Source organism: Rosa chinensis, chromosome 6 (genome assembly GCF_002994745.2).
Source record: "Rosa chinensis cultivar Old Blush chromosome 6, RchiOBHm-V2, whole genome shotgun sequence".
NCBI classification, from domain to species: Eukaryota; Viridiplantae; Streptophyta; class Magnoliopsida; order Rosales; family Rosaceae; genus Rosa; species Rosa chinensis.
This window is the reverse complement of record NC_037093.1, coordinates 13,770,639-13,797,368: the sequence shown is the minus strand read 5'-3', so window position 1 is coordinate 13,797,368 and position 26,730 is coordinate 13,770,639. Positions and strand designations below refer to the sequence as shown.

Genomic DNA, 26,730 nt, shown 5'->3' with positions numbered 1-26,730 from the left:
AGGCTGCCAAAGAGAGTTGGTATTTGGGCTTCTTTTTTTTTTTTGTGTGTGTGTGGATAACTTTAGAATGATCGAGAGATAGCGAGAGAGAAAAATAGAGAGCGAGACTGAGAGCTTTAGTTTGAGAGAGAAATAGCGCGAGAGAAAGAAAGAGCTTGAGACTAAAGAAGAGGGAGACGGGAAGAAGTTGATGCTCGATTCGAACAGAAATTGAGTGAACTGATCATCCCAGGTATTCTACGATGGGTTCGAATTTGTCTGATTCACTTTTTTGTCGGTCTCTCAGCTTTTCCATCATCATACATCACAGTTTTGGGTTTTTCCTGTTCAAGAACCAATCTAAGTAGTTTTCAGCAAAAGCAAGAGAAGAGTTGGGTTTCTTTTCTTGGTAGGATTTGGATGTTCTTCGGTTATAGGACTGGCAACGTGCAGGTATAGTGCGGGTACGGTGTGGGTTCTTAACGGGCCGACCCGGTAAGAACCCATTAACTTAACGGGTTTCGCGGGCCAAACCCAGCAGATTTGCGGGTTTTCCGTTGGAACCCATAAACATATATATATATATATATATATATATATACATATATATATATATATATATATATATAACTTTTTATCAAAGCAACTAAAACCAATTAAGACTTATGTATATAACCCCTCATTTGCCATTTTCTCTATATGAACGTTTTTGGTTTTCTATTTTGAATTTTTTATTTTCTATCTTTTTAGATTTTTTTCCTTTCCTTTTTTGACAAAAAATAATTCACAAATCACAATTATACGACGATCCAACAGTCGGACCCTCACAGATTACCTAGAGGATCATCTTTACCGATTTATACGATGATCCAACTGTCGGATCCTCACGGATCGCCCTTAGGTTCATCCTCTCAAAATTATACGAAGATCCAACGGTCGGATCACCTAGAGGATCATCTTTAACTATTTATACGATGATCCAACGGTCAGATCCTCACGGATCGCCCTTAGGTTCATCCTCTCAAAATTATACGACTATCCAACGGTCAGATCCTCACAGATCACCTAGATGATCATCTTTACCGATTAATAGCATGATCCAACGGTCAGATCCTCACGGATCGCCCTTAAGTTCATCCTTTCAAAATTATACGAAGATCCAATTGTTGGATCGTCCCTGATCGCCCTTAGAATCATCCTCACAAAATTATATGACGATCCAACGGTCGGATCCTCACGGATCGCCTTTTGAATCATCTTTGCACAATTATATGAAGATCCAACGGTTGGATTGTCCCAGATCGCCTTTAGAAACATCCTCACAAAATTATACGACGATCCAACTGTCGAATCCTCACGGATCTCCTTTTGAATGGTCTTTTCACAATTATACGAATATCCAACGGTTCCAAGATCCAATTTTTTTTGAAGATTATGAGGGAAAAGGATTGTGTTGACGCGAAAGATTCATTATAAGTTGTATATGCTTTATAGTTAGCAACTGATGTATGAATACGACTGAAGAATGACTGAAGAATGGATCATAATGCTTCTTATTTCAAATATAGAATATGTAGGAAGTTGTTTTTGCTCGGGTTCCATAATGATTATTATATTATCTAAAAAATATAGAATGTGTTTTTTTTTTCCTCTCTGCTTCCAGAGGCAGTTTGTTTGATTGTTCATATCTTTGAGAATTTGTTATGATAATTGATATTCACTATTATTCAAGGTCAAACTCAATGATCAATTTTTGATGTCTGTTGTTTTTAATTTGCAGATTGTACATATTAAAGGGGGAGAGATTTGGACTGGAAACAGAGAAAAGAGGTTAGTTTTGGTTTGGTTAGATTTTTGGATTTGCGTTTTTGTTCTCTTTTGGCTTTATTTTTTGTTTGGTTGTCTTTCGCAGTTCTAAATTTTGTTCACTAGAATATCCGGGAAAGAAGAAAAGGGATTGAAATTGGTAAGATTCCAGAATTTAAAGGTTTGATTTGGTTAGATTTCTAGGTTTGCGTTTTTGTTGTGTTTTGCTGAAATGGTACCCGCGCTTTGTTGCGGGATTTGTTGTGTTTTTTTAAAGGATGTGAAGGCTTTAAGGTAATGCATAAATGAAGCATTTTATATTAACTGTTCTTGATTATTAGGCTAAAACGAAGCATAAACTTTTAGAAAATAAACAGACAAAAGAAAGCAGTATATCTAAAAGATGTAGATACAGATCACAAAATGTAGAAACTTGAGAAAAGAAATTCATCAGTTAAAAATTTTGTTTCTTCCTGGAACATGTTGCAATTTGTTTCGTTTGAGGAAGATGACTTTGTTAATCATAAAATAACCATTTCATGACAACACCAAAAGCTACTATGCTAACACCACAACAGATGTGGGCAACAGCCACACACGTATTCCCACGAAATTTATTAAGTGTGGATATGGAGCTGATATCCACCGCTCTATAACATGTTGGTGTCTATATTATCCACGTATGAGCCCAAAGCGTGGGTAATCAACTATTTAATACTTGTTTAGGTTTTCTTTTGTGTGGGCCCCAATTTTTACAGAATTTTAATATATTTTTTTCCCTTCATGTCACGAATAGGTTTATTAATACTTAAAAAAAAAAATATAATTAGAAAACATCCATCTCGATCATTCGACTTCTGCTCTCAGCCTCTCTCAGACATTCCAGTCTCTCTCTCTGTTCTTCCTACTCTCTCCATATTCACCATGACCGATTAACCTAGATCGACTGAATCGTAAGGACTAGATCCCGATCCCCCTATCAGATTTAACTCTGGTCTATCTAACCCAACTTTTATTTTCGAATTGGGGATTGTGATTTGTGATGCGATTGTGGTTTTTCTTTGCATTAAGGTATCGAAGACGTTTGAGCACGACAAGGAGCCTGTGAATCACCTCGTGGTGAAAGAAGCCATCGACCATGGAAAAGCTCCAGCGACAAAACAATCAGGTACCATTTTGATTTCAGATCTTGAGACTAGTTGCTACCAAATTATTTTTATTTTCTTTTATGGTTCTATTCGTCATATGTAAGAGAAGAATTTGGCGAATATTGTTGTCTTGTTGGGTTTTCCAGTTATGGTTTATTGATTAAATTTTGCTTGCTAGGGTCTTCAAGTCAGTAAAGACTCGGCTTTTATTTAGGTTGATGGATTTTATCTATTGGTTTGTTTCTCAATTTGAGTCTCACCTTTAATTTGTGAAAAATCAGCGAAGGGTTTTTTAAGCCGACGGAAAATTGGTGGGTTGAGCACAAATATCTCACTTTCTCTCTGTTTCAAGTTATGATCTTTTCCATTTGGTCAAACCTTGCAATTTCATTTACTATCTCTTGTTGGTCTTCATATGTCTCTTAGTTTCACCAATCGAGTTGTTGTTGATGAACTAAGCATAGAACAATTTACCATTCCACAATTTTCTCAAAAAGATAGTAGCTGTTGGTGTGACTTTTGGATCAATTGTGAGTGAATTGAATCTAGTTATTGCATGTGATTTATACCGGTAGATGTGCATGATTTAACCTTGGGAAAACATTGAAGTACATAGCTCATGCCTAATGTCATAATTTATTCATAGTCTCATTATCAGAGCTTTGAGAAATTACATGATTATATTAGGCTATCAGCTAAACTTTACACTTCCACAAGTGAAACTTTACGTTCAAAGCAATAACATGACAGATGGTCCCTGGCATATCTCTAAATTTTCCATGATGACCATTTGAGCAGGCTGATTCGATGCTAAAGGAGGAGGTTCAGTATCTTCGTGTTGCAATGGGACATGACGATAAATCCCTCGATGAATTTGTTGAAATACAAAAGACATGCGTGAATGATCTCATGTTTTTTTCTCTTAGCGCAATGCTTATGGTGCATCAAGTATTGCTGGAAATGAGAAGAAACTTGGGGCTCTGCAGAATGAGTTTGAGAATGTGAGGAAGAAGTTGGATGATGATCTTGGGAAGGCAGCGAGCCTTGAAGAAAAGGTCAAGGTCTGAACACATGGTTATGAGGTATGCTTCTGTCTTTTATATATATATATATATATATAATATTTTTTTATTGTTAAGACAAAATGCCTTTGAATGAATCCCGTGACTAATCTCTTGTTCATTTATTTGCTATGTCATATATATAATATTTTTTTATTGTTAAGACAAAATGCCTTTGAATGAATTCCGTGACTAATCTCTTGTTCATTTATTTGCTATGTCATGTTTTCTGTTGGGCATCGGTTTAATCTCATTCAAAGTGGGAGTTAGACCTGGGAATTGAGTTGGGAAGGCTGGAATTTTGTTGTAGTTATATAGTTATACTCATCTGTTTATTTGAATTGTGTGATTGGATTTGAATGTGATCTGGGAAGGTTGGAATTGAGTTGTAGTTCTATAGTTATACTCATCTGTTTATTTGAATTGTCTGATTGGATTTGTGTGCATGTATCACTTTGTATTTTGTGCCTCACATTTATCTGCATCAGCTATTTGGACGCCATTTGAAATCTTCATTTACTCTGTTGGCTAGGTACATTACTCAATCCAATCATGCTTCCCAAATATTCTCTTATTAATTGGCAATGGGGGCTGTAGTGGAGTTATACCTGACCTAGATCCTGGAATACTAGTGGAGGAAAGAGGTGTTCATTTGGAGGTACAAGCAATGAGAGAACAACATGAGGCTGATAATGAAACGATTTGAAGGAGAGCCAAGAACAGGAAGATAAACCTAGGGAGGAAATGAAGAAACAAACTCTGGCCACAACAGTTTAGCTTCATAGGCAAGTTTCATTATTTAGGTTCTGTCTCCTAATTACTTAAGTATCATATTATCTGGGATTGCTTTAATGTAATATGAAGTATTGAATGATGTAATGTTTTAATCCTTTAGTCCAATGGCATTAAAAATTTCTTTACATTGAATTGAATGGAATAAATGTAATGGGGTAGCTGGCAGTAAAATTTTCGTTACATTTAATTTATGGCAATTAAATGCAGGGGCCCACCAGTTTAACTGATGGTGTAGTTAAATAAAAAAAGCAATTAAATATTAATTGTTTGACGCACGGGTATATAAGGCATGGCCCACCATTATTATAAACTCATTCTAACCCACGTACTTATATAAACGTGACTACACAAGAGAAAGCAACTGGCCTACAGGGCACTGACCCAAATAAAAGTGGCTGCAATGTGGCAATGGGTTATAGACACACACATATGTGGCCTTTGGCCCATTTTTGTCACACATGTTGTATGTGGCTATTAGCCATAATTGTAGTAGTGTAAGTTAATTGAACACTATAAAGATGTTTGAACGAAAAGACAATGGATTCAGATTCATTCACAACTAAACAATAATTCTGGTAAAAGGAAACAAAGTTTATATAAGAGGATTATAAAACATGAAAAGAAATAATGATCAAAATATGAAAGATGATAACTCACTTAGACATTGCTGGCCATTGTACTAGTGCCCAAACGCATTTTTTCTGATCAATTCCGGCAAGTTATCTAAGAATCCAAACTAAACCAAAAGCATGGGCCAGAGAAGACCCACCTGGTTTGAACCCATTATATAAATTCCACATCTTGAATTCCTGAAAAAAAGGATGTTAAACCTTCAATTGCAGGTCTCAGACTTTAATCTGCAATATGCATAGGCATGCCTTACCTTTGAATTGCTCAAAGTCTTCTTCTTTCTGTTTCAGTCATGACAATTGCACGTGAATGGATCCATGCAAATATAGATGATGAAAATCATGAAATTAATTTATGATTTTCTCCCAATATTCCTATCAAATCAATTGCACAGCTAAACCAAACAATGACGTAAGTTTTTTAGTAAATAGGAAATCAATATTTTGATAGTTTGTGCTAAAAATGGTGAATAGTTATAATGATGTGACTAAATGTGATCAGATTTCCACTTTACTTAGCTTCATCACTGATCCTTTTCTTTCCATCTTTCAAATGATGTTAATTATATGTTATTTGGAGACTTTGAAGAAAAGAATAGAATTTTAGCAGGTACTGTGTAATTATATGTTAATTATTGGGAAAAGCTTCAATAATTATCGGGAAAAGCTTCAATCATTTTAGCAGGTACTGTGTTAATTATAGAAGTTAATGATTCCCAGTACCTTTTGTGTTAATTATATGTTGATTATAAAGATTGAAGCTTTACTAGAGTCTGGTAATTGAAGGGTATTACCGTGTAGTTTATGGGCTTAAAGACCAAATTTTGATTGAAAGTTCTGTAATTTAATGTTGTTTTGTAGTGCTGCCATTTTGCCCAAATGGGAAAAGCTGCATGTACTTCAGAAGGTACTGCAATCCAAATGGGAAAAGCTACATGTTCTTCAGAAGGTACTGCATTTCACACTCATCGGCTTGCAATAATAGTTGTCGAAAACCAATTATAATGTGATATTTCAATATAAACTTGAGAGAGATGCAACTTGGGTAACTGAGTTTTGGTCAAAACAATTAGAAAGCAGTTATTAGGATGATTACTTGGAGGTGTCAAGCACTTTCTCCCTATAATATGATACTAGCTAAGTGATACCCATTTGATGGCTTCCTGCAATGTTCTGCCCTCCAACTTATGAAAAGTATTCTGTCTGATGTATTGTTAGGAAAAGTGAAACCGTTTAAAGTTAGAATTTGAAAATGACGTTGTGTATACGTATTTGTGGGTTTCAATGGGTACATTTGTTTTCCCATACTCCTGATATATAATTGTGCATACTTGCTACGAGACTCGAGAGCAAAATATTTATCTCAGATATACTGCCTGTATATCAACAATGGAAACTTGGAGCATTGACTTCATGGAGGTATGCGTCACCATAGATATCTCACTTTTCCTTTGAGGCCAAGGTGTTGTTCTTATCTAACAAGATATACTTTTTGCAGCCTTGCTTATTTACAGAAGGTCATTGAACCAAAGGTGATACATCGAGACATTAAGCGAAAGCTTCTTCTTGGCCACTAAGCACTTTGTAGTACCCTTTCAAATTTTCTATGATCAGCCATCCCAAGATATATTTTGTAAGTCAGTTCTTAGTCTCTGCTAATTGGTATCCTCTTTTTAAGATTTCTACTTTGCTTTTGGATTACTTTGAACAACTCTATATGTTCTATTGTGGTCATGGTTGATTATTGTTTGCATTTCAATTTGAATTGGGCATGCCTTTTGGGAGTTATTTTGGGCCTTTGGTTGCTTAGCATTGTGTGAGTTACCCAGTTATTGTTGTTTTCTTTGAAATAAGTATTGTTATGTATGTTTATGTTATAAACCTTTATATTGCTCTTAGTTTCTTCAATTAGATAGTTCAGATCATCAGATGGAATGTGAAAAGTATTGTTGAGGGCCAATGGAAGTGTACAGAGAAGTGTGACATTTAATCTAAATTAATAGCAAAAGATCTACTAAATTTTATGTTGTTTAATGGGTTATTTGGTGATTAAGAGCTGCACAAACTATTTAGAGTTGTGGTTCTAGCTGAGTGAACTAGGTGTGTGCACAAGTCCAACCACATTAGATTTTGAAAGAGTGTGTAGTTAGTCTGCTCATAATTGCAGCATGTGTCGAGTGGATTGATGATGAGACTTCTGTATTTTCTCAGATTCTTTTTTTCTCCTACCTTTTCCATTTTGTTGGGTTGATGGTCTGGATGTTCTTTGTTTTCTTTCAGATATGGCTGATACTGACATTGGTTTGCCAAATCAAGTTTGACTGATAAGGAAATTGCTTTCTTCCATACTGACATTGGTACTGACATTACAGATGAGAAAGAGCAGTTACTGACATTGGTTTGCCAAATCAAGTTTAAGGAAGTTGAATTCAAGAAGGAGTTGCCACCAGGTGAGATAATGGTAATGCCACTGGATGCAACTGTTGGGACAGCTAAAACAGGAAGCTGAGTGTGTCCTGAGGGATACATATCAAAGGCTTCGAGGGATCAGATGATATGGAAGTACTTTCTGGAGCAGTTCAATCGACAACAGTTTGCGTCTCTTTCACACAAATGCTATTCCAATTAATGTAATATATATATACGGTATTTTAACAGTTTAATCAAGAATAAAGTCATTTTCAATTATATCTTTCATTATTATAGATTATTACCAACAACAAATCCCACAGCAAAGCGCGAGTACCATGTCTGGTCATAACTCATAAGCAAGTTTGACATAGTTTACGAATAACAGAACTGGGGAGTAGTATTAGTTTGACTATCAGTCTATCATGCAGGATTCTACGAGCCATTAATTGAGGACAAATATTGCACACCCCCTCTGACTAGCTGGGAACACCAATCTTATCTCCAACATTATCCAACCAAATAACCATTAATTATCCAACAGGGCGTCATGTAGATTTTTTTTTTCTTAAATTAAATAGAAGATTATGCGATATTACTTCCTCTGCAACAGCTGATTTGTGGTGACTTGTACTCACCCACAATCTCGAAAAAAATCACCCACAATCTCAAAAAAAAAAGGGGGCCATTGCAACCGGGAACCCACCGCCCATCCCTCTATTTTATTTTATTAATAAAAGAAAAGAAATCACAAGAAGAGAGAGGGAGACAAGAACCAAAACCTCTCTGAGAACAAAATGAAAATAAAGTACTCAAAGTGACAAAATGAAATAAAGTATTCAAAGTGAGCACTGAGCTAAAATAGTTACAAACTGATGAATATAGCCAGAGGCGGAGGGAGGCAGTGGCCCAGTGGGTCTTATGCCCCACTCACATTTTCACCAAAAAGTTTATATATATATATATATATATATATATAGTATTAGTATTATATTAATATCAAGTTTTTAATATATATTTTTATACTATTTTTTTTCACTTTCAGAAGCACTCCACGTGCTCTTCTTTGTTTTCTTTGTTGGGATTGTTTTGAGGAAGAAAACATGGGCTCCCACGTGTGATATAAATCACATTTTTCTTTTCCCAATTTTTTTGACATCAATAATAAAATTGATTACAATTAAGGGAGAATTCCACAAATGGTCACTCAACTATGACTCATTCGACACTTTGGTCACTGAAGTTTCAAATATATCACTTTGGTCACTCAACTATTACATTGTCAATCACTTAAGTCACTTTGTTAATTTTTTTCATTAAAAAAAATTATAAAAAATACTCTTTGGGTGACTTAAGTGATTGACAATGTAATAGTTGAGTGACCAAAGTGATATATTTGAAACTTCAGTGACCAAAGTGTCGAATAAGTCATAGTTGAGTGACCATTTGTGAAACCCATGAAACCAGCAAAACAACCCATACAATTGCCCAAGTGATCATGGAAAATACCTCCATAGCTCGCGAGGCCTGGCCTCCCATGAGCAGCACCATCTGTATTAACCTTTAACTGAAAAGTACAAGGAGCATGCCAATTTACCTCACGAATTTTATGTGTTCTTGAGGCTCTACCGCTGATTCCAAGAGCACTACAAATACAAAGCTCATCTACTGAGTTACGCATAATTCTAAAACCCCAAGAATCAACTCTCGAATTTGTTGCTTGATAGAGTGAATCAAGTAATCAGCAGCTAAGCGACTCCCATCAAAACAAGTAGAATTTCTAGCATCCCAAAGAAAAATAGACTGGTATTTAGGTCTAACCGAGGTAGAAGTATAGCCTAGGCGCTGGGGGATTCCGACACACATAGGTTTTGGCATGACCGTTTGGGACACCCAGGTCGTGAAATTTATGTATCGTTCCAGTGGGTTGTATGCAACCAATATTCGAATCATTGAATCTAACCAAGTGATGAGAAATGACTTATGGGATTCCGACACATATAGGTTTTGGCATGACCGTTTGGGACACCCAGATCGTGATATGATGATCTGTATATTAAAGACTTCACACGGACATCCTTTCTTCAGAATGAAAAGAAGTAAGAATCAACAATTGATTCAGGAAGATGCACCTGGGCCTCACAGTGCCGCCACTGTCCAACACCGGCCGGTAATAGCCGGCGCCGCCTACCCCCTGCGGCCTAAATATGGCTTTGACGCCACACATGCATCTTTGACCCCTTCTTCTACTTCTCAAGTCAATTGTGACTTCATGGCTCAACCAAAATCCTCATTGGTTGCTTCTACAGCCCATCTTTCTTTCTACAAAGCATGCTCTTTAGCAAAATTAGGATTGAGACCATCCTATGCAAAGGACATTAAAGAAAATATTTCCTTCTTACAAAGAATCCAAGGTGATATTTGTGGACCTATTCAACCACCTTGCGGACCATTTAGATATTTTATGGTGTTCGTTGATGCATCGATACGTTGGTCACATGTCCACCTCTTTTCCACAAGGAACACTGCATTTTCTAAACTCCTAGCACAAATTATTAAGTTAAGGGCTCACCACCCTGATCATCCTATTAAGTTAATATGTCTTGACAATGCTGGGGAGTTTACATAAAAAACATTTGATGATTATTGCATGTCCATTGGGTTTAAAGTAGAACATCCAGTTCCTCATGTTCACACCCAGAATAGTCTCATAGAAGCTGCCATTAAACGACTTCAAATGGTTGCTAGAGCATTGGTTATGCGCAACAATCTCCCCGTTTCTGCTTGGGGCTATCCAATACTGCATGCAGCTGTGCTTATTCGTCTGAGGCCCACTACCACTCAGCCTTTTTCTGCCACCCAAATGGTTACTGGGTATGAGCCTGATGTCTCACACTTCCGCATATTTGGGTGTGCAGTTTATGTGCCAATTGCGCTGCCATAGCGCACCAAAATGGGTCCTCAAAGACGATTAGGCATTTATGTTGGATATGATTCTCCAACCAATATCCGCTATTTAGAACCCTTGATAGGCGATCTCTTTACCACTAGATTTGCAGATTGTCACTTTGATGAGACAATCTTCCCATCGTCAGGGGGAGATAAGAACACTAATGTTCAACCGAAACGACAAGAATTGTCGTAGTCTGTCCCCACTTTGTCTCATCTTGATCCCTGAACCGCACAGTCCAACATTGAAGTGCAGAGAATTCTCGATCTTTAGAACATAGCAGATTCGATGCCTGATGCGTTTAATGATATCGCTAAAGTGATGAGATCACATATACCTGCTGCAAACGTGCTTGCAATGATTGATGTCCCTACAAAGATAGGACATGATGCCACCCCAAGAGGGATTGAGCATGGCGCCAACATCACACATGGTGATGGCGTTGTGGCTCACGCCAGGGCTCCTGCAAGGAAGCGCAGGAGGCCGATATGTTTGATGGATTCTCGCCCAAAAAACAAAGCGAGTTTGGCACAAAATAATCCATTAATCATCGATACAAATAATCATTCTCATGAGAATATTCCGGATTATGGTTATGTCCAAGAGACATCATTGGGGGACACTCCAATGTCAGAACCAATTCTAGAGAATAGAGAGATCTCCATGAATTACACTAGTGTACATGAGACATTGAATAGAGATTCTATTATCCTTGATGATGCCTTTGCAAGTTCTGTTGCTCAAGAAATTATAGAACATGATGATATTGAACCTCGCTCTGTTGAAGGATGTCAACGAAGAGCAGATTGGCCTAAATAGAAAGATGCGATCCAGGCTGAATTGGATTCATTAGAAAAAAGGCAGGTATTTGGTTCGGTAATGCTGACACCCCCAAGTGTAAAGCCTGTTGGCCATAAATGGGTCTTTGTTAGAAAGCATAAGAGCAAGTTCACCCGTAGTCAAGAAATGTCAAGGTTGAGAAGTCAAGAATTCGACCAGTCAAGATACTGTTCACTGCCACTGGACATGGGTTTACACCCGTTGTTTTTCTTGACCGGTTAAGACTGTTCATCAATTTCACTATTCATTTCCACTGTTCATTTAGTGTTTTAACTGCTCATTTGTACTGTTCACTTATTTTCCACTGTTCATTATTTTTTTATTTTTAAAATTTTAAAATTAGAATATATTTGATGTAAATAGATGATAATAATGGAGATTTATGCAATTTACTATTTTGAATATAGGGTGTGTGCTTTAATAAGAGAAATTTTCAAACACAACTTTTATTTCATAAAATTTATGCTTACATAAATGAAAAACTAGGAATAAGTACAATACAATTAACAACATGCATAATCACCTAATTATTCAAATCATAATCATAATCCTCATCCTCTCTAGGAATCCAATTTGCGTTTGAAGGGTTATCATTAGGGTTAGGGTTGGTGGAATCACCCGTAGAGAAAGGTGAAAATTGTGGTTGTGTAGGATATCCCCCAGGGTAAGGTGATTGCGGATAATATCCACCGGGGTAAGGGGGTTGTGGGAATCCACCGGTGAAGGGAGGTGGTGGGAATCCACCGGTTAAGAGAGGTTGTGGGAATCCATCGGGGCAAGGTGGTTGTGGGTATGCACTGGGGGGTAAGGTGGTTGTGGGTATGCACCGAGGTAAGGAGGTTGTGGGTATGCACCACCAAAATTTGGATGTGAGAATGCACCACCAAAATTGGGTTGCGGATAGTATCCACCCATAGAAGGTGGCGGCTGCTCGTCAAGATCTTCTTTCTCCGCTATCTTCTTTTGTTTTCTTGACCAATAACGCTTTTTATTTAGCGTCATTTTACTTGTATCAATCTCCATAATACGCTCTTCCCTCTCTTTATTTCGCTCTTCCCTCTCTTTATTTCGCTCTTCCCTCTCTTTAATTCGATCTTGGCTTTCTTGAAATAGGAGTTGCTCTTTTCTCATTTCGATTTGCAAGAGGATACATGCTCTTCTTTTCTCTTCCTCTTGGAGACTTCGAGCGAATTCGTCATCGACTTTTTTCTTGCCCGCGGTTGCCTCTATTTGGTTGTTCGCTATACTCTCGAGAGTGCTTGACAAAGGACTTTGATCTTTCGCTGCCTTCTTTCCTTTCCGTGTTACTTCTTTTGCAGCCTTCCTTCCTTGAGGCCTCACATTAGGATCTGCAGTTTCACCTGCAATTACCTCAGCTACATCCATGTCCAAGTTGATGGGAGAATTTCCAGGAATTGGTTGTGTGCGCATATGTTGATTTCCTTCATTTGATGTTCCTCCGGATGTATGGCTAGGGATGTCTTTAAATTGTGCAAAGCCCTCCACAACAGCGTAACTATCAAAACTCTGAAACAGGTGTCTTTTGGTCTTCCCTTTTTTCTTCATCCCGTTATGCCACAATTTCTGTGCTTCATCTTGCTACGTAATTACAAAAATTAATAACAAATGCAATTAGTACAAATATAAACGCTATTATGGAGGGTCATCTATTATAAAGGTCATAATTTTAATAAGAAAGTATCTCACCGTTTGACAATAAAAATCAATAAGTACAAATATAAACATCGTTGTTATTACATCATTATTTATCAACTAATTATTTTAATTATAAAGGAAAACAATTACTACAATTAAAATGATATTATAATTACTACATTATTATTTATCAAGACATATTTTACTATAATGTATCAAAAAATTAAATGATTTATAAAAAAAAACTAAAGGTCATAATTTTAATAAGAATGTATCTCACCGTTTTACAATAAAAATCAATAAATACAAATATAAACATCGTTGTAATTACATCATTATTTATCAACTAATTATCTTAATTGTAACGAAAAGCAATTACTACAATTAAAATGATATTATAATTACTACATTATTTATCAAGACATATTTTACTATAATGTATCAACAAATTAAATGATTTATCAACAAATACATACCTCATCAACCGCATTCGAACCGCTCTTGTACCAATTTTTCGCTTGCCTTAATGCACAATGCCACTCAAAGAGTTCAACCTTCAAAATTTTCCACCTTCCCTGCAAAGATTGGGTTGATCGGCTCTTGGGCCAATTTGCGTCAAAGTGTCGCTTCACGCGCAACCATAAGTCTTTTTTTTTTTTTTTTTTTTTTTTTTTTTCTGATTTGTGCCCACAGCCGGACATTGGCTTACAGCTTTCCAAGACTTGTACAATTGAACATCTTCCTCATCCGTCCATCTCCTTTTCTCTTCGGTATTATCATCTTCACTTTGATCTCCCATGTGTCCGGCCACTGGACGTGTGTTTCCCCTTTGTTTGGCCATATTGGATAATGAAAAATTTGGATCATGAGAGCTATATGAAGAGCAGGAAGGTGTAACTATGAACTCTAATTTTTTTGGTGTGAAATGTAAAGAAAATGCTAGGTATTTATAGAGAAATTTTTAGAATTTTTTTTGTTACCGTTTGATTTAATATATATACATATTAATTGGTTGCCGTCAGATCTGCAAGTTAATTGAAACAGACGGCTAAGATTACTTGACCGTTGCAATCAAATTTCCTGTTCACCCAACAGCTACCTTCCACGCGTCCAAGTCTTCCGCCCAATGCTTGTCGCTAGGCGACAAAAGTAGTCAACACACGCGGTCAGCAATTGCAGTCTAGCGCCTCATTCGTGCGTCCCCTCCACGCGTCGTCTCCTCCGCGTCACTCTATGCTTGTCGGTCGCTGAAGTCACCTCACATGCATGCTGGGCCGAGTTGGCAGCCGGGCATGCTCGGTCAAGAAATTAGTCACTCTGTTGGCTTTTTTCTTGGACTGGGTCATCAAAAGCCAACTTTTGGCTGGTTAATTAACAACCGGTGGAGGAGTGTTTTTCACAATGGCTGGTCACCACCTCAGAAATCCCATGTGGTGCCCGGTCAAAACGAAACCGCTGAACTTTCTCTAATGAGAAAAATGAGGTTGTTAGATATAAAGCCCGCCTTGTGGTCCAAGGTTTCTCACAACGCCCTGGAATCGACTACGATGAGACATATTCTCCTGTAATGGACGTCATAACATTCCGCTACCTTGTCAGTTTGGTAGTTGACAGGACCCACCCCGGCTTTCACCATAAAATTCCAAGTGGCCATGCGGGGCCCATCTTAGAAGAAATTCTACCAACAATTTGGCGGAACTTCTCATAATAATGGACTACCCAAAAACCTGAAAAAGACAATTACACTTCTAAAAATCCATCCTTATTCTCCTAGAGCCATCCTGCTCCCCAATTCTCAACAACTCCACCACAACACAAGTCTCAACTTAAGAACATTTAGCTACTAGGTGATCAGAGTAATCTAATATACAAGAAACTAAACTAGAAAGATAAGGATCGATAAGTCCTACAATGCGGAAGTAATAACGGCTATGCCTGAACTCCATATACACATGACCTCAACTAATCTATCCTGCAAGCTGGGCATTGGAAACTGAAGGGCCTAGGGGAAAAGCATTTAAAAACATTAGAGTGAGTGGACGAAAAATAACTAATCTCAAAGGAAAACAAATATCAGATTTAATGCTTTCCCAATTTTAAACTCTTAAAATCCGGCACGCAGTATAATTCGATAAAATACTTTTAAATCAAGTCATCTCGGAAACTTTCTCAGAAACTCACTAAAATGCTCATAAGAAAAACACCTTAAAATCATTCAAAATCTCCAGAATAACTTGATAACTCAAATCATATTATAGGTCTTATCTCAAAACTCTTGAAATCTCAAACACGTATAGTAAAGCGTCTCGAAAACTCTTTAAAATGTCCATCTCTTAAAATGGGCAATGACTAGAGGGAACTGCCGACTAAGGACGCATCGGAGGGGACTGCCGACCGGACGAGGAGGTGATGGTTAGAGAGGACTTCCGACAAACCATAGGTAGTTAGAGGGGACAGCCGACTAACTACCTCATGCCATCTGGAGGGGGCTGCCGACCAAATGACCCATCAGAGGGAACTGCAGACCGGAATATTCTGGAAGGGACTGCCGACCAAAATATTGTCTGAAGGGGATTGCCGACCAAACTATTACTTGGGGGGACTGCCGACCAGACTATTACCCGGAGGGGACTGCCGACCAGGTAATGCATGCATGCGCTGAATTATTTACTTCCTCAATAAACTGGAATCAATCTCCTTAAAATAGAAATAATCATTTCATACAATACTGAGAAATCAGTCTTACTCAAATTCTTGATTATTATAATCGTAACATATGAATCTACATTATTCTTTCAACAACTAGGCACTCAAAATACTCGTTTAATAAATGGATGCTTTCGGGAATGAAACTCAAAATCAACTTCGTAACTCATCAACTTAAATCTCGAAAGCATAATTTAATATAATATTCTTAATCAACCACTCCGAAAAACCGTTTTTCAATAACTCAAAAACTCATAATTTAAATAGCTTGAAAGCCCTCAGAAGGGAAATCATCTCGTAATCATAAATATAAATTGATATTCGAAAAACTTGGCATCAAGAATTCTCGATAACTCATAAATAACTCGTCGGAAATATAATGCCAAGAAAATCTCGATAACTTATAAATAAGTCAATAAATCAACACGATAATTTAATATTTAAAATATAATACTGCATGAATCATTAATTTAAAATAAATGTCCACTCACAGATTTACGTTACAACGTCGGTCCAACAATTTCCTCCTCAAACTGAATCTACACATCGTCCTGAACAATTTGATATTATAAATAATTATTTCTCAAGAATCGAAACTAACTTTATGATAATAATTTCAAAACCCTAAAACCAATAAATCATTGGATGCTCGAAATTAATATTGAACGAGCCCAAACTTCATACGTTATATCCACTCAGTAATTATAACAACATATCAGAAAATAGGATCGATCCAACAGTCAGATCTTCCCAAATCAAAAGCTGAACCTTCCAAAACTTCGAAAATTCCAATTAATACCCAAGCCTCCTCTGATTTCAACCAAACTTATATACAACCATAACAACATGTACTACCCAACAAACCAAAATAAGCTGCCAGAAACGGCCGGACGAGCCCTCACGCGCCGCCACAAGCTGCTTCATGTGGGCCCCACATGCCGCCAATTCCAACTCTGATTCCGGCCACCAAATTTTAAGAGCATGATCATCTCAACATTCTAAACATCTTTCATATCTGTGACAAAGCTCAATTTCAAGTCTAAGTACTCGAATTTACCTCAAATCCAAAATCTCCAAAATTTGCTCAAAACTTCGATTCTCATTCCTCCGGCTAAATTGAAGCAAGAAAGTTGGTGGGTTAGGACCGTGGAGGAAGGGGAAACAAAGCCCAGACAGTGGCGCCGCCTAAAATGGCCGAAAATCACGAATTGACAGGAAAACCACAAACTAGCTCGCCGGAAAATCGTGCTTGCTGCACCATCTACCGCCATTATCATCATACATCGCTGCCACAGGGAGGAAGAGGAAGACGAGATGGTTCCATATCCACCGGCGGTGTCCAAATCCGTCGCCGGACGGAGGAGAAACCGACGGCCAAAACCGACGGGGTCGGGGAGAGAGAAAACGCGGGAAGGAGAGAGAGAGAGAGAGAGAGAGAGAGTTTCCTGGGTAGGTTCTGACCTACCACAATGACTTTTCAAGTTTATAGAATTTACCTCCAAACAGAAACTTTAGTATTTCGCTTATAATTTTCACGTACGAACTCCGATTTTTAAGAACCACAAATGCACGCATTCGGTTTAACGTCCTCTACGACTTTCGTGAAGAATTTCTCAAATTTTGACCTGAACAAAAAGTCATCTTTTAGGGCCCCTAAAAGTTCGAAACAGAGTCGAAAGTAAAAATAAATATCGTTTACCGTCCGGAAGACTAGTAAACCGGTAACTTGAGATCCGGGACATAACAGTAGTTTTCCAAAAACTTAACATGTAGCTTATGGATGTGGTTACAACATATCTCTTAGGTTGATTTCATGGAAGATTGCTAATTTGTTTGTGCTCTGGATTGGAGCTTCCCCTTCGTATCTATTCTTTTTTTCTTTTTCTTTTTTTCTAAACAAATTGTCATCTAGTTTGATATAGGAAAAGAAATGGCGAGGATACCCAGGAATGGTGTTGAGAAGAAAAAGCGTAGCTTCTTCAAGATTATTCTACCTGGCTACTGCACTGAGCATTTGGTAATCAATTTTCGTGCATTTTCTTAAATTTTGTTGATGTTCTGCAGCTGTTTGGTTTACAATGTTATAAGCATCCTTCACTTCTTCATGAATTGCATTATCTGTAATACTGGTTTCTCCTTTCTTTTTTATGTGTCTTGAAGAGAATCCCACCAAGATTCCTCCAGAAGCACATTGTGAACAAACTGTCTAAAAAGGCGACACTGAAATTGAAGTGATCCTCTGAGTGTTCATGGAATGTTGAAGTGAGAAAATCTAGAGGAGATGTGTATTTGAAAGATGGATGGCAGGGGTTTCTGAGAGATGTCTGCTGCTTGGGTGACAGAGTTTTTGGTGTTCACATATATACCATGGAAAATTGCGTTTCAGTGTAAAGGTGTTCGACAAGAACGGGTGTGTGAAAGAATGGATGTCCCTGACATCAAAACACAACCTCATCTAGGAGTACTTAAAGGCCTCGTGGAGACCAAGAAAATTTAGCACAGGCAATTCAGGTATGTCAGTATTTAGTTAGATGTTGCTATATACATTATCACTACTGGATCTCATACAACTCATGATTATGTTCTTGTCTGTGATACTTCCTATGTGAAGCTGACAAGCTCAAAGAGGTTAAAGAATAGGAAGTAGATTGCAATAGCACTATAGAAAAATCCACTTCGAGTACTCAAATGCCTCGTGGTAGACCAACAAAACCTACTTCTAAAAGTACTACGAGGCCTTCTGTTACACCAATAAAAACTACTTTTGAGAGTAGGGCTGGGCACGGTCCCAGACCGGCACTACTTTTACAGGGACCGGGACCGGAACCGGCAAAGCTAAACCCGGACCGAACTTGCAGATGCAGAGAATGGGGACCGGCCAAAACCCGGACCGGTAATTGTTTTACAGGAACCGGGACCGGCAGTCTTAATTCGGGTCGGGACCGTTGTTGCAGATAACAGGGACCGGGATAAACCCGGACCGTGACAAAACCGACCCGTTTTTCGGGTTTTCGGTTCCAGTCAATCTTTGCAGCACTGCTGCATTTTGCTTCTTGACCTGCTTCTGTTTAAAGAGTATAAAGAGTAATGCAATATGATTCTATGAACTAGCAACAAGGCTGCAATGCTGAAAATAAAACCAATAAACCATTCTGCAAAGTGCAATCTGCACTAGCAGCAAGGCTGCAAATAACCATTCAATGATTTCAATCAACAACACAGTTACACAACAAGTTCACCAACACATATTGTCTTAACAACATAACAAATTAAAAACCAAAACAATGTTTCAACAAGACAACAAGTGAACAACCAAACTTCCATCAGTTCCATGCTGCCATGCTCAATGCCATGCATCTGCTCCTCCAGTCCTCCGTCTTCAAATTTTTTTCCCTACACATTTCAGTTTAAAAAGACATTGTATTACATCATTTGCATCATTCCCAACAACAACAATTTCATCATTATCACCATCATAATGAGATTAATACAATGCTTTCAAAATATAAAGCCGAACAGAACAGAATCTACTTTCAAAATACAGAATCAGAACACAATGCTTCAGAGGGAACTACCTCAACATGTCCAAGACTGAAAACGACATTTCAAGAATAAAGGAGAGATCGAGAATATATATACATACATCATCTACTACAATGACACCAAACAGAACACGCAACACATATCAAATACACTCGATCTACACCAAAATCTTCAGAAATAATAATTTCATAGTTACAAGCAGTAGAGAGCCTCACTATTCCAAAACGATTCCAGAAACTAAAAAAGAAACCAACCAAGCCCATAGGCCATGAACTATATAAAGTCAGATGAACAATAAACTTGAAAGGATATTGCAGTATGTTCTTGTTTTTAAGCTTGTAATTGGCATTTGTTTTTGACCAATTTTTCTTTACCTGGGGATGTCATCTCTTGGACAGGAACTCTGATTTAATATATAATTATACACACACACACATACACACACACACACACACATATATATATATATATATATATATATATATATAATATTATTTACATCTACAAACCATCCACAAACTTGAAGTCTCTACTTCTAGAAGTGAACCAAAAAGCAACCTAATTTCGTTATCAATATTATCCAGAAGAAGGACTTGGCTGAATACCCCCCATCTTAAATTTCTGGGTCACAGTCATGATCTAATCATTGTTTGTCCAATTATACACACTGCCTGATATTCAAACATAAACAGTTTATGCTTTGGTTTTGCTAGCTACCACTATCACACAGTATAGACTCATATCTGCAAATTCACTATATAAACCAGGCTCAAATCTATCAGATCTTAAATATTTCGAAAACAAACTCATAAACCCCAACCAAAACCCCCATGAACATCCAGATCTGCAAGCATTTCAGCTAATTAACCAACGCAAAAAACAAAAAGGGATTAGAGAGAAGGACAAAGCAGTAGTACCTTTCTTGGCCAGCAGTGTCCTAAATCTGGGCCTTGATGACCGATTTGGCCAGCGAACTCGACAGCAATGGTGGACTTGGACTCGCGGTTGAACTCGTTCTTGGTGAACCTGGAGAGGAGATTGGACTTGCCGACGCCGGAGTCGCCAATCAAGACCACCGATTGTGAGAGCTGAGAGCTGAGAGCTGAGAGGCAGAGCCGCAGTCCGCAGAGGTGAGGAAGAGTGGAAGACCCAGAGAGCTGAGTCGCATTCGCAGAGAGTAGCCGAGTAGGAACTGAGGAAAAACGATTTGGGATTTTAGAAATTTAGAGTTTAGGTTTACTTACTAATCACATGTGGTCATGTCCATACTAACACAATGGACTTCGAAAACTAACCAATAATTGAAAGACACGTATACAAGGTCAGTTTTTTCGGTCCACGCAGTCACCGCAAGTTATGAACCGGGACCGGACCGTTTTGTTGAGTACATGGACCGAACCGGCCAAGCAGTCACGCAAGATAAAAACCGGAACCGAACCGGCACACTCTGTATAGGGACCGAACCGGCCCGAAATCACTTATTTTCCCTCTAAAACCCGACCCGAACCGGCCGGTCCGGATCGGTTTCTTCCGGTCTTTCGGGCTTTCGGTCATTTATGCCCACCCCTATTTGAGAGTACTGGGAGGCTTCGTGGTAGACCAACAAAATACCCTGTCACTTGTAAAGACTCGGGTAATTGGAAATTTGGAATACCCATGTACCTTGTGGCTCTCTCTGATTCTGCTATGTTTATTTTGAATGTGAAGCTGCAGGTAAGCACATTCCGAATAATGAATTTGATGTACTCAAAGAGGTTAGAGAAGTGGAAGAAGATTACCAAGAATCTGGTGAACTGTTCAATTCTTTACAAGCAAAATCCACAGGCTAAGTCAAGTGGTAAGCAAGCCAGACAACTAATTTGTGAATAAATTAAAGTCTTCTGAATGTTTATGTGAATTTCTTTTGCTCTGGTTGGTTCTGTGTTGATTGTGTGTTGGTTACGCAGTACATGCCCAAACCGTTCTATGCGGAAAATTTCTTCAGGAAACTGTGACAGTCATTTTCCTGAGAAACTCCGAGGGAACAAAATGGTACAAAGTGAAGCTTTCCCGTTACCGTGACATGGTCTTCATGACTATAGGGTGGGGCGCTTTTCCAGTAGCTAAACAAGTCAAGCTGGGCAGTCTCTGCCAATTTCAGTTCTTAAAAGAAAACAAAATTGTTATTCACATATTGAACAACTGAAGCTATCAACCAACTGTAAGATCAGTTTGACCTCATTTGTGATCTTTAAAGTCTTGTAGCCAAGACTTATGGTACTCACGCTTATGGTTACTTTCCATTTCGTATTGTATCGTTTCACGTATGTCATCTGTATGTATTTAGTGTTATGTGGGATTATGAAGCTCTCCCAATTTCTACAGGATTATGCTACGTACTGTTGTGAGTGTTATGTTTTATAATAGATAAAAATTAGTGAGTTCTCTACTGTTCCTACAAGATCTCAATGACATGTTGATAATTTGATAAAGAATCAACATTAAACATCATGTCAAAGCAATCAGACCTGCATGAATATGTTTTCGCTCTTTCTATTGAGAGTGCTAGAGCTTCAGTTCGTTATAATTAAGGTTTGTCCATTGTTCACTTGTAACAATGTAAAACTAAAGTACTCAACAAGCTAATTATAGCTACTTTACTGTGTTTAAGTTCAAATAATAGTTTATTAACTTTCATGTTCATGGTTACTACTTGATTTGATCTAGTAGAAAAGACCAATTGAAGGATAATCCCTTTCTAATTAATACATGTTGGCATCGCTAATATGGTGACGTACTCCACTGACCAGTTTGTAAGATGAACTGAATTTGTCACGTACATTGGACTTTCAATCCATTACTGATTAACTAGGTTTCTAAATGCTTGTATTAGTGCCATCAGCCATCCCATTATCCGAATCAGCTCCTGGAAACAAGGAAAATGAGAGTCACGGACACAGAAATAAAATGATTATTAACTACATAAGAACGGAAGAAAAAATGCCAGAAGTGCAGAACATAAAAATCCTTTTAGTATTTGTAGCTGTTCCTGAAGCAAGGCAAATTAAACCTAGCTCTCTTAGTATGGTTGGAATACTATCAACTTGTAAAAAGTTATAACATCAACATGATTTGAAAGATAACCTGGAAGTAATGAGAAGAAAGTCACCTCTACTCTAGCTAGGCAACTCCAGCCTATGTTGAAGGAAGGTCTTTACAATGGGATTAGCCAACTCCACTGAATCCCACCACACTTGCTCGGTTTTAATTTTTCTTATGGGGGGAGTGATTGATGGTTGTCTTTGCTGATATCCTTCATCTATGGAAATCCTAAAAGGAAGTCTCCTCAGTTTATTGCATCCCTCAATAGTGATGGTGCATAGAGATATGCAAATAACTTCTTCACTATAAATGCTCTCCAGTTCCCTTAAATCACACAACTTTAAGCTCTTCAATCTTGAAAGCCTGACTTCAGCATTGTGGATCGACTGCTCCTCCTCTATCACCACCTCCAATTTTGGACAATGTTCAACAGAAAGTTCTTCGAGGTTTCTGAGGTGTTCAATCAGCCTTGGGTTGAGTAAGCTCTCTAAAGAGTTACAATAACTGATTTGCAGTATCTTGAGGGCACCAAGAGCTCCTGAGGGCATGACACCCTTGTAGAGACTCTTAAAGTTTTGTAGGAAACCAAGCTCTAACGTATTTAGACAGCTTAAGTTGTTCTCCCCAGTCATTATTATACTCTCCATTTGATCGCAGTGTGTTATAACACATTTTTTCAACTTCATTGATTCTGACAAGCACCTTGACAATCGATCAACATCATAGCAGTGGAGGAGTCGCAGTTCATAGGTGCGATCAGGGAGCAAAACAGGAGTACCACTGAGAAAAAAATTTCCAATGTAGTCTATACTGTTCTTTCCCAAGTCATCGCCATATGAGCATATGCCGGATCTAAAACTCCGCAGAAGATTCCAATGCCCTGATCTTGAATACGTATCAAACACTCTGGAGGTTGAGAATTCGACTTCAAGAACAACAATATTTCTTGAGGTGATGAGTTCATCAACAAACTGTAAACCAAATTCACACTTACAACGATATAGGAGCAATTCTTCTAGCAGATTGAGAGTGGTTAACAGTCCTTTCGGAAAACTGTCCAATTTAGTATAAGAAAGATTGAGGCGCCTAAGCTGGCGTAACTTTTCCATACCTAGAGGCAATTCTGTGATGTGAGTATATGAAAGATCCAAAACCCACAATGCCTCGAGTGTTACTAGAGAAGGAAGACTACTTAGGTTCCAACAACTACGCAATAGCAGTGCACGCAAATTGCTTAGCTCAGCAATGGAGTCAGGTATACAAAGAATTCCAGTGAAAGACAGATCAAGTACTCTGAGCTTGGGCATGTGGCAGAAGAAACGATGCGAGATATCATTGGCCATAGAGCTATACTGCAGCAGCAAAGAGGAGAGCTTGGAACACAATGGTTGGCTAGGAAGGCATTTCAATTCATTATACATCATTGAAATCCTCTCAACATCTTCAATCCCCTCCTCCCCAAGTGATGCCTTTTCTACTCCAATCCCAGCACTAATGATGAATCGAGGACTCATACTTGTAATACCAATAGCCATATCCCTTATTAAGTCATGCATTTTGACACATTCAACACCGCCATCTACATCAACATTGTCCAGCAGGCAAGAATCTTTAAGATCAGCCAAAATCATTTCTCCCTTCCATATATTGGCCTCTATCCTTCCCCCACATCCAAGCAAACCCTCCCACATCCAATATTCTATCAGCTCTTTGGCTTCAATTTGATGATCTTCAGGATACAATGCACAATACAGAAAACATGATCGAGTAGTGTCATCCTTTAATCTTTCATAACTGAATCTCAAACGAGAATACACCAGCTCTTCCATGCCTTCCACATTAGCTGCAGAACATCTTAAGGCTGTCAATGCATTTTGCCACTCAATTTCATTACTTACTTTTCTCAAGGCTCTTCCAACTGTGATAATGGCTAGTGGAAGACCACCAAATTCTTTTGCTATTTCCCTTGCAATAATTTTAATTTCGGGATTTTGTAACACAACAGAACCAACTTTATCAGTGAAAAGGGTCCAAGATTCTTCCTCAGAAAGCACTTTTACCTCCACTTCTTTGTTTGTCTCCATGCCTCGACACACCTTTAATGATCTAGTAGTTAATATGAGCTTGCAGCCATTGGCCCTGGTAGGTGCAGGAATCCCAATATCTTCCAATGAAAATGGTGTCCATACATCATCAAAAATTAGCAAAAGCCTCTTCCTTCGTTGTAATGATTTCAGCAACTCTGCTGCCTTGTCCATCATATTCCAGTCTTCAGGGAGATTCAACCTCACAGCTTTGGCAATCGCCATTTGCAATTTCTCGGGGTTGGACTCCTTTGGTATTGTGACCCAAACAACATTGTCAAAGCAAGTGATCATCCCTTCTGTCATCTCTTTTTTGAGTCTGTTATTTATTTCTTTCAGAATTGTTGTCTTTCCAACCCCACCCATTCCATAAACACCAATTCTTTGCACTTCATAACCTGCCATTAAATGCTCCCATATCTCTTCCAACTTTCTTTTAGTTGTTTCATGACCCACCGCTACTGTCATAGGAAGCATCTTTATATTCTCTAACAACAAGTGAGCCAATGCATCATCTTGAAACTGTCCTCTTCTGAGAAGCTCATCCACCTTCTGAATCCTCCTTTCGATAAGTTTCCCCAACTTCATTCGAGAGCAATAATCTGGAAGACACCCACATAAACATCTTTCCTCTTCCCAACATAGTAGCTTATTCAGCTTTTCATTATCAAAGCTTTGAACATGTCTCAACCACAACTTCACCTGTTCTGTGGGTTCCTTTCCTTCTTGGAGACATGTATCCTCCAGTTTTCTTTTTACATCCGCCACAAGTGCTCTTAATTCCTCCATTTTCGACCTCAACTCATCTATCTTTGCTTTTGCATTGTAATGAAGATACTTGCAATGCTGCCCTGTTGTTTCTTGTATAACATTTTTTGGACATGCACAACTCAAAATGCCGGCAATGGCTGCAGCCAACTCCATATTTTCTAAAACAAGTAGGAAAGCATCATATGAAATTGAAAGTTCAGAAACAGCAAGACATTACAACTGTTTATTTGATCCAATTTTTCTTTACTCACTAAGCTTAATAGCAAGCTATCACTGCGAAATAAATATATAAAATGAGCATTTCAATTGCTCTCTTTAAAGCTCAAATATATTTTAATGAATTATATATCCAAGAAAAATAGAGCAAGTTAGGATGAAGCTAAATTTTGAACATTCTTCAGAGATAGAAAAGAAAAGGATTGCGTACCAGGAAATCAAATAGATGAAGCAGAGAAGCAAAGACAAAGGTCAACAAGCAGCATAGAGTTTTCTACTTTTTTTGTGAGACAGGGAGAAGAAAGAGGAAACCTATTAGATGACTCATAACAATATACTGTCATAGTGTCATCAATTTCTAAGTTCTATTTTTTAATAAAAAAAAAAAAAGAAGATAAAAAATTAATTTTATCAACAAGAAAAGGACTCTAGTACAGCCGTACAGGTAAAGCCAGAGCGAGATCCACGAGTCAAGTTCAAAGCTGAGGCTCGCCGATCAATCTCTGATTCTCTTCTAGTAAAGCACTATCTTTTGGCTTATTATTAGTCTTTTCATTTGTTTTTTCAATTTTTATTGTTCTTAAATCTCCCTTATATTCTCTAAGGCTATGTCTAAGAGCATCTCCAACCATTTAGTCATAAGCCAAAGCCATATACAAAAATTGACTCCCCATGTCTAAGAGCATCTCTAAGGCTATGTCTAGTGTCATCACTATTCATTCAATTTTTCCATCTCCAACCATGTTTAGTCAAAAGCCAAAGTCATTTATTAAATTAATCATTTTAGAGAATTAATTAACTACAATATGAATTTATACATCATACATAATTATGTTATATAATTTATCGTCATTAATTGATTAAAAAAATTACTTTCGTTTTTTTATTTTTGGGAATCTATATATTCGTGCCACGTGTCAATGCTATTCGGATCCGATATCTTATCTCTATCTCGGTTGAGATTTTATTTACCACGTGATAAGATAAGATTTTCTATCTCAACTTTATTACCGATTTTAGTGCCACGTGTCAGTCGTTGAAAGGCTGGTTAGATTA

At 37.9% G+C, this 26,730-nt stretch overlaps 2 protein-coding genes and 2 long non-coding RNA genes across 4 annotated transcripts; 2 read left to right on the top strand and 2 right to left on the bottom strand.

Annotated features, from left to right (window-relative positions):
• The first annotated feature begins 139 nt into the window (after positions 1-139).
• LOC121049804 lies at positions 140-2,109 on the top strand. Its single transcript, XR_005801374.1, has 3 exons — positions 140-232; positions 1,776-1,809; positions 1,892-2,109. It is a non-coding gene; the product is annotated as an uncharacterized LOC121049804 (long non-coding RNA).
• Positions 2,110-2,629: 520 nt separating this feature from the next.
• Positions 2,630-4,914, top strand: LOC121049726. The gene is made up of 4 exons (XR_005801168.1): positions 2,630-2,738; positions 2,857-2,953; positions 3,732-4,015; positions 4,527-4,914. It is a non-coding gene; the product is annotated as an uncharacterized LOC121049726 (long non-coding RNA).
• Positions 4,915-19,107: 14,193 nt separating this feature from the next.
• Positions 19,108-20,736, bottom strand: LOC121049944 (the record flags this gene model as incomplete). The annotated part of the gene is made up of 2 exons (XM_040508433.1): positions 19,108-19,372; positions 20,440-20,736. Coding segments are annotated over 2 exons (468 nt in total), but the record flags the coding sequence as incomplete, so codon positions are not given.
• Positions 20,737-22,219: 1,483 nt separating this feature from the next.
• Positions 22,220-25,989, bottom strand: LOC112170853 (probable disease resistance protein At4g27220). The gene is made up of 3 exons (XM_024312436.2): positions 25,886-25,989; positions 22,671-25,616; positions 22,220-22,427 (listed from the first exon to the last, which is right to left on the bottom strand). The coding sequence occupies exon 2, from the start codon at positions 25,609-25,611 to the stop codon at positions 22,678-22,680; it is 2,934 nt and encodes a 977-aa protein (XP_024168204.2). The 5' UTR covers positions 25,612-25,616; positions 25,886-25,989; the 3' UTR covers positions 22,220-22,427; positions 22,671-22,677.
• Between the last annotated feature and the right edge of the window lie 741 nt (positions 25,990-26,730).